Source organism: Zea mays, chromosome 5 (assembly GCF_902167145.1).
Source record: "Zea mays cultivar B73 chromosome 5, Zm-B73-REFERENCE-NAM-5.0, whole genome shotgun sequence".
NCBI classification, from domain to species: domain Eukaryota; kingdom Viridiplantae; phylum Streptophyta; class Magnoliopsida; order Poales; family Poaceae; genus Zea; species Zea mays.
In genome coordinates this window covers 81,581,504-81,590,062 of record NC_050100.1, presented here as the reverse complement: position 1 = coordinate 81,590,062, position 8,559 = coordinate 81,581,504, and the positions used below count along the sequence as shown (strand labels likewise).

Genomic DNA, 8,559 nt, shown 5'->3' with positions numbered 1-8,559 from the left:
TTGGACCATTGTGTCTAAGACTGCCTCCAGCAATACATGCTAAATGGTTCTGTACTCTAAATTTAGAGTACGAAACGTTCTCTACGCCGTCCAACAAGGAACTCTAAAAGGAACTCTAAAATATAGAGTACGTACGGCGAACGCTAAACGTAGAGGAGTCCTTGCGCGCGCTATCCGTCTGCTCAGCCCTGGGCCCGCTCTTCAATGTGGTCATTCGTCTCCAGCTACCTCCGCTGGCCGATTAATTCTATTCTTTTTTTTTGCGTGTAAACCTAATAGTAGCAGCACTTTTGCTAATTGGGATTATTAGATTAGTATTATCAGTTTATGTCCAATACATATATAGATATGTACGTAGACGGCGTTATGAAAAAACGATTAGTAATGTCGGTTGCAAAATGTAATTATTATAATTAGTTCCTAATTCATTTTTATAAAATTTCTAGAAATAAATAACTTCATTTTTCCATTACGCACATAAGTTTAAATTGTATTAATATCAAAAACATGAGTATTAAAAATGAGTATATGAATTATTGAATTCTGTTATTACTGTAGATATAGAGTACCGAATTTAGAGGACGTTGCTGGAGTTGGCGAATATATAGAGGACGAAATTTTTTAGAGGGTTCTGTAAAGAACAGAGAATATTCCTTTATAGGATAGAATTTAGGGGACCTTGCTGGAGACAGCCTAAGTCCAACGGACTGCGAATATAGACCAGGGAGGTTTTGGTTGCGTCAGACTGGTCTAATGAATGCCTTTACACCCAACATTGCCATTGTAGTAGCTAGAGTTTTTCCAAGTAGAGTATGATATCCTATGAACATGGTGATCGTCAAACAGTTGAGTCTCAGTCTGATGCCGTCTAGTAAGTGACCAAAGAGGTTTCATGAGCGTTAGACTGGTAAGACAAAAGTCGTCAGAACACATGCTCCTGCAGTACTCTTGCGGTTATATTTTGACATAATGAGGTCATTATGATCGTTGTATCGTCGGAATAAGACCAACAGTTCAATGCTCATTCGTTGGATGACACAATTCAAGGTGTACACCATTGCGGACAGTTCACCATGTCGAAATGGCCAAAAACCAACCCATATAGATCAATTGGTCCTCACGTGGAGAAGGAAGAGTGACACATTTGTACTACGGGTGCTACAATAGTACTAGTGAAAAATGCCGACTTACATAAACATCAAGACTTTTGTAATCCGTACTTTTCTGAGCATTTACTTTTTAAGTTTTTATATCACTACAATTGTCATGATAATATAGAATTAAAAAATATGATGTACAACTCTTGATGATTAGATAGATAGAAACCCTTTCAACTCAGAAGGAATGAAGCAGACTTAGGCCTTGTTCGTTTATGTCGGATTGCACCCGGAATCGTTTTACCTAATCAAAGTTTATATAAATTAGAGAAGCAATCCAGTTAGGAATCGTTTCGATCCACCAATCCGGCATAAACGAACAAAGCCTTACTGATAGATTTTAATTTGTGAAAAAAAATAGAGAAGTCAGTTCGCCTCCACGTGAACATCTCGGTCTTTTCAATGATCCAAAGCTGAACGCTCATAGAGTACACAACAACGTTTACAGCTTTACATGTTCTCTCTCTCTAAAACAAGTACTGCATGATGTTGAACTGACGACGCGCCTCACAGCCATGACTATGCGTTGAAAAATTCACATCTTTGTTGCCAGCTATCCAGGTTCTCAATAGACTTTTTCTTCTTATCCGAGGAAATCAACATGTCATCATTTCTTAGCCTTCCTACCTCTCTTCGCAGGTTGGGTTTTCCTCGTGCCCTTTTTAGGGCCCTTTCCTGCAACCTTCGCCTTCTTCGGTGCCTTCCCCTGCAGGTCACGGGAAACAGATTAGAATCCTCCATCAGGCAGGTGCACTATGATGTTGCGACAAGCATTGTTCCAAGTAAATAAATCTTTTGTAGTTACATAAGATCAAGTTGTGACCTGTAAGGGCTACTATGAGAGAATTGCAACACGCTAGCAGGTAGAAGCAAGCGAGGCTTCATACATACAGCAAGCCAAAATCTGGAGTACTGGTTGTCTCGACAAATTTACCACAAACTTGATGGTAGCATGTTGTACTGCATTTTTTTGTTATGGTTTTGTGAAATGCTTACTTCATCAAAGATGGCAACACCAAGGAAGCGTAAAAAATAAGAACAGCACTACTGCTAAATCTGCAATACAGAATCACTGTAAACAAATCCAATACAGAATCTGCAATCACTGTAAATCTGAAGCACCATGAATTCGAAACCTCTGTACATCACAACTATCCGGATTCTAGCTATTCATAGTTGCAGGTTAGTTATCAGAGTCAAGAAAACACACCGTTGTTTTCTCTGCTTTCCTTTTGGTCTTTGCCTTAGGTTGACCTTCATCTTCGTTATTATTCAGATCGTTTTGATTAGCCTGTGGTTCATAGAGTTTGTCACCCTCCTCATCTGAATCAAATGTGAATCCATCAAGGGTACCTAAACGAATGATAGATCTTTAATATTAGAGCAGAAAAATTGTAGCACAGGCTATTATCATATAAATAATGGAACCACATCTTCATGAAGCCTGGTTACTTCCTCATAGTGCAAGAATGAAGCTACAGCCACAAATGTCGATGCACAAAGAAATAGCTCGATAAAAAAACGATACGACCATGCTACTATTTACAAATTTGCTTTATGCATGCCAATTTTATACATTAGAGACACTCTGGAGAAAAACGAAGTCATATTAGCCGGCACCCTGCAGTAACTGTCGGAAGTATGTACCTTCCACCATAGTCTCTGCTTCAAATAAATTGGATTGTGGTTCCAGTTGAATGAAGTCATTCATTATAGCCTCTATCTGCACAGAAAAAACAGTGGGTGGGTTGTGGCGAATAATTGCCTTGGAATGGAAGTGGAATTGAGAAATTGAACACGTAACCCAATTAACAAGCAGAAATAGTACACTAAATGCTATGTGTAAATCGACAGTGGATAGCTAACCTTTGCTTCTGATTGTCCCACACTCACCTGAAAGGAAAATACATCGAGGGTTAAAACACCATCACAAAACAATAAATCTCTACTTGGGTTTGGAACATAACTTACAACACAAAATGTCCTGGATGGAACTATAGTTGTTTTGTATATTGTTCCTGTGTGAGTTAGAAAGAACAAATAAGATGCTCAAGTCTTGGAATATTGCACATATCAAGGTTTAAGACAAAACAGGGCTGGTTTAAATGCTTAAGCAAAGCTTCAGTACTGATATCTGGCCTTGGATATCCTTTGACAGATACATCATTACAATTCAGTATCCAATGAAGTACACAAAATGATAAATTACTTGATAGTACCTTTCAGGTCCAACAACAAATCCTGTTTTGCAGTAGGACCATTTGAAACTACTATCCTCCCAACCGCACCAATATCTCCACTTAAATCTATCGAGTCACCATCACATTCAATCAATGCCTAGAAAGAAAACAAACAAACAGAACAATGATCATAAGTTGGGAAATATAAATAAAATAAAATTTTGGATATGAAGTCAGAATGTTGCAGGTATACGTATAATACGTTACGGGATAACAGGGAATGATAGATTCACCAAGTTATTATCCAGAGTCTAGTTCTTCACAGTTCCATTTAACACACAAATACAGATACACATTTCAGAAATTATAACCACAAGTACATGGCTCTTTGGTACACTGCCGAAGCTCTTGAGATCGAGATATTGTTAGTTAAGTAGGCTGGAGCTTTTTATCCCATTGTGTGAAAGAACTTGGCCCGTGGGAAGCAACACAGCCCCCAGGCTGTGAGAAGGGATTGTCCCTGGAGAGGTAATAATGATAATGCTCATCGAAATCCCCTCATTGCTTGGGATAAAGTGACATGTCCTAAGAATAAGGGTGGTCTGGGAGTGCTCGACTTGAAAATTCAGAATATAGCTCTTCTGATGAAATTCTTGCATAAACTCTATGGCAGGCAAGATATCCCTTGGCTGAATCTTGTTTGGAGCTCATACTATACTTCGAGCCGGGTCCCTCATGGCTCTATTGAAAAAGGCTCCTTTTGGTGGAAAGATGTTTTCAGATTGGTGGATCTCTTTAGAGGCCATGCTATGCCTCGGGTTGGGGATGAAAGGACCATCCTCCTTGGCAGAATGTTTGGAACAATAATTCCCCCAAACATTCCTTCCCTTGCCTCTTTTCGTTCGCCAGAAAGAAAGAATGTTCTCTTCAGGAATTTCTTGACAATATGAATCTGGAAGATAACTTTCATACTCCTCTCTCCTCAAGCCACTGAAGAATATCAAGCCTTCTGTGAGATTATTGGCCAAATGTAAAATTCTAGGGAGGGCAAAGACAGTTGGATATATCCTTGGGCCAATGCCAATTTCAGTTCTTCCAAGTTCTATAATTTAAATTTCAGATCCAATCAACCACCATCCCCTTTCAATTGGGTCTGGCAGTCCAAAGTTCGTAAGAAAATCAAGATTTTTGTCTGCCTAGTCTTCAAGGATAGAACTAACTCAAAGAACCTTCTTAGAAGGAAGGCTTTCTGACTTCTGGCGGTAACGTCAATTGCATCCTTTGTGAGCTCAATTATGAGACAACATACCACCTTCTGTTTGATTGCCCTTTCTGCTCAGAATGTTGAAATTATGTGGGAATTCGGTGGAATCAAGATCTGCATTTTTTTCACGATGATTGAGGTTGTCAAGAGTGCGTTCGGCCACAGTTTCTTCATGGAAATTTTGCCTTTAGTTGCCTAGAACATCTGGAAGCATAGAAATGAGTTTATCTTCAGGAATCTTGCTCCCTCCTCTTGGCGGAGTTGCTTCAACGACATGATGAAGCTTCAAATGCTTAGATTTAGCTCCTCTCTTAAATTCAGGGTTACTTTATGGCTAAACTCTCACTAGCTTTATCCCCTCTATCCTTCTTTGTTTCTTTAAATTTGTCTTTCTTGTATTATTTCTCTGTCATCTTTTTTAAATCAATAAAATTGCGTTGTAGGGGCATTGCAATAAAAAGAAGACCCATGTATGTCGAGAAAACTCCCGAACCCTTGCCATACCCATACACAGCGGTGTTGTAGCCCATGGGAGAATGACCATGACTAGGGTCGGCCTTAGACATGTGCTTGTCCCAGTCTGAAAATTTACTCCTACACTCCTACAGGGAGTTAAACCTAGAACCTTAGGACGCTACTCAAGCCACCTAACCAACTCAAGGCCTTTTTGCTTCTACCCATTGTGTTGTTGTTGTCGTCTTTTAAATTGCTTTGTGGCACATTAATTTTTCATTTTCCTATTTTCAGATTTCACATTGGGTGAACAGTTGCAAGTTAATCATTTTTCCTCTATTGATTAAGGAAATAAAATGCAGCTCTCATGCCGTCATGCATTGTTCAAGCAGAGAAAAAAAGGATGTGTGGCTATTGTGTTTTAGTACAAGTGATTTCAAGTCGTCCGACTAATCGCGATTAGTCGGGCTAGTCGGTTCTGTTAGCACGACTAGGGAGGCCGACCCGATCTGCTCGACTAATCGTCCGGTCGTCTGATTAGTCGTCGACTAAACACGATTAGTCGTCCAATTTGGGTGGGGGCGATTAGTTGCCCTGGACTCCTAGTTTAGGTCAATAGTAAGTATGTACTTGGCATTTATGTAGTAACTAGTAAGTCTGCAACTCTGCATCATATGAATTAGTGAGTTAGTGACTACTGAGTAGTAACTGATGTTCAATTGTTCATGTTCTGAAACCTGCAATCTGAATTCTGTCTTCCAGTATTCATATTTGCTATGTTTGGTAATTAGTATTACTTCCTATATGCTATATTGCTATATATAATTGAGTTAGTGACTGATGTTCATGTTCTGAAATCTGAATTGTCCAGTTCCAGTATTCATAATTGTTATGTACTTATGTTTGGTATTGCTTTCTATATGCTATATTGCTATATATATCAATATTATATACATAGTTCCTGCAAATATGCAGGAGCGCTGTAGGGACGACCAGGTCGACTAGGACCCGATTAGTCGACTTAGTCGTCGTCCTAATCGCGATTAGTCGCCTGGTCGCCCAGGTGTATCACTAGCAAGTCGCCCGACTTGAAATCATTCATGATCCCATTGTTAAATTATTACTATCTCCAAGTGAACATACACATACACAAACAAGTATCTATGTCATGTCTTGATTATAAGTCTACACACTATATAGCACATTCCTTACACAGCAATGCTAAAACATTTCTTCTGAGAATAAGAATATAAATATAATCAGGGGAGAGATCACAGGCATGTTGATAACATTTTATCGCAAATGTAGAAAGTTTAAATGAGAGTGATCTCCATATAAGCAGTGCCTCTTAGAGTTGAGTATACCTTTGAACGTTGAACTTTATCTGGAAATATTAATGGTAACCTCTGGGAGACCTGGCATTTAGAGGAGCATAAACTCCATCAAAGAGCTGCAGATATACAACTGAAAATAGCTAAAGGCCTAGAGTTTCACATCCAAATTTGAAGGAGCAAAAAGAATAAAATGGAGAGATGGGTGAGTTGGCACTTTACAGAGTTCCCTGTGAGTTTATCTTGCACATCATCCTCAGCATCTCCATCTTGATGTTGAATCATGAAACAATATAACATGTACATGTCATTCCAAATCTGAGTCAAGTATCAACTGAAATGGAAGTCATATTAAAGTGCCTTACTCCCTGCTTGGTCTGCACCAGTTTTTGTTCCAGCATCCTTTGTTTTTTTAGTCTTAGTTTGTTGAGCATTCTTTCTCTTGGCAGTGCTAAGTGAGCCCTCTTCATGGTTATCTTCATGGGCCCTCGAAAGGCTGTTTCCCGGTGAAGCATCAGAACCAGATGAAAGTGTTACCATATCCTTCTTTGGAGTCTACAAAAAATATTATGTGTCAAAATTAACTACAAATTATAGGACCAGCTTACAACTACTATGACATAGTGAATTTAAAACAAAGCATAACACTTGCAGTGTCTGATCACTAATATCACAATATAAATCGAACATTACAAACAGGTACAGTTAATCTATACAATAAAATGACACCTGCAGTCTCATTGATGGCCAAACTAGTAGCCCAAGTCTCTAATAGTACAGTAGGAATTACATAGTGCTATGTTATCGTTTTTATTGGATAAATCAACAACACAATACCAGCCTAGTTACCAAGATATCATGAATCGGAGACAGGGAATCTAAAACAACACTCAAAATCCATACCAAGCGTCTAGGAGTATTAGCTTGTTTTTCATCCATAGTTGACCCCTCTGCATATTTGTCAAAAGAATCAATAAGCAACCATGTGACAAATACGGATCAAGACCTTAAGCAGTCGTGCCTCAGAATCTTTATAGTACTAAAAAAAAGCAGGTACGTTAGTTCTACCTTTTTTACTGACAAGGTTTTTTCTTCTAGTAGCTGCTGAGATTTTGTTTTTATTTTGTGAAGCACCATCTCTATCACGTGCATGATCTGGACTAGCGTGCTTCTCTCCCTTGTTTTGTTTTCTAGATGTACTGGTTCTTGTAGGACTAGCTTCAGGGGAGGTATCTGAACCAGAAGAAAGCATCACAGGTGCCACAGTTGGTGCCTGCTCCCAAAAAATGTTTGAATCCATATGATAAGTGGTAACTGCTACATAATAGCTATCTGAACTCTGAAGTATAGGTTTTGGAACAAAAAAACAATTCTGGAAAGCTTAAGGCAGAAGCTGATTTTTTTTCCCCACCACAAGCAAACCGAAATTCAGAATTCCAGGGTTTAGTTAGCGCACTGCAGCCTGAGCTCTGACCTATTTCGCTAGAGGTTCAAGGGCGGGATTTAGAAGTGAAGTGGAAATCTAAGGCAAGAGGTGGCATCTTGCATCCGGAACAAAAGATTTTGCTCCAAGAGGAGGAAAACTTGCTTAACGCCGCAGATGCCACGATTTAGCCATGGAGACCTCAAGTGGAGATGTGGCAGAGGAGGGAGATGAAGCGAGTTGGTACCTGAAACGCGCGGAGCCAGTCAGGATCATCTTCTTCGTCCCCCATGCTAGCTGCTCAGTTGCGCGGTTGCGCCGCTCGCTGGAACCGTGGAAGTGAGGGAGAGACGGGTCAGATGTTGAGGGCGGTTTGGCAGCGCACCAAACAAGCAACTAGCCTCTCTAGCTTCAACTCCCAGTCCCAGGCACTCTTGCTCCCAGCCGCTCTCTGGCTTCGTAAATCACCCCTTCGGCAGCGCTTCTTCCCACTCCTCCAGACGAAGGCAGATGCAGCTCCCCACGCCGCCGCAGAGAAGGAATAGGAGGGCACGCGGGGGAGAAGGGAGGGGAAGGCGCGGCGGACCGGCGGCGCAGGCGCGTCGATGTGAAGCAACGCCAATGGGCCAGAACCGGAAGCGGAGTTGACGAGGCTGGCCCCAGGGAAGGAAGATGCAGCATGATACAGGCTTTGAAGGTCCGCGCGGTACGGCCCAGAAGGAGGAATGTACTATAAGCCTTCCATCCTGAC

General features: G+C 40.6%; 1 protein-coding gene across 2 annotated transcripts; it reads right to left on the bottom strand.

Moving 5' to 3' along the window:
* Nucleotides 1–1,471: 1,471 nt before the first annotated feature.
* Nucleotides 1,472–8,539, bottom strand: LOC100273715 (uncharacterized). Of its 2 annotated transcripts, NM_001349926.1 has the most exons (12): nt 8,056–8,472; nt 7,454–7,658; nt 7,289–7,335; nt 6,751–6,940; nt 6,608–6,654; nt 6,419–6,469; nt 3,377–3,494; nt 3,129–3,175; nt 3,024–3,050; nt 2,805–2,880; nt 2,368–2,510; nt 1,505–1,863 (listed from the first exon to the last, which is right to left on the bottom strand). In NM_001349926.1, the coding sequence occupies exons 1-12, from the start codon at nt 8,098–8,100 to the stop codon at nt 1,765–1,767; spliced, it is 1,095 nt and encodes a 364-aa protein (NP_001336855.1). In that variant the 5' UTR covers nt 8,101–8,472; the 3' UTR covers nt 1,505–1,764. The 2 variants fall into 2 exon arrangements, with proteins under 2 accessions (XP_023158195.1, NP_001336855.1); XM_023302427.2 differs by lacking the exons at nt 7,289–7,335; nt 7,454–7,658 and having other exon boundaries at nt 1,472–1,863; nt 8,056–8,539.
* Nucleotides 8,540–8,559: the final 20 nt, after the last annotated feature.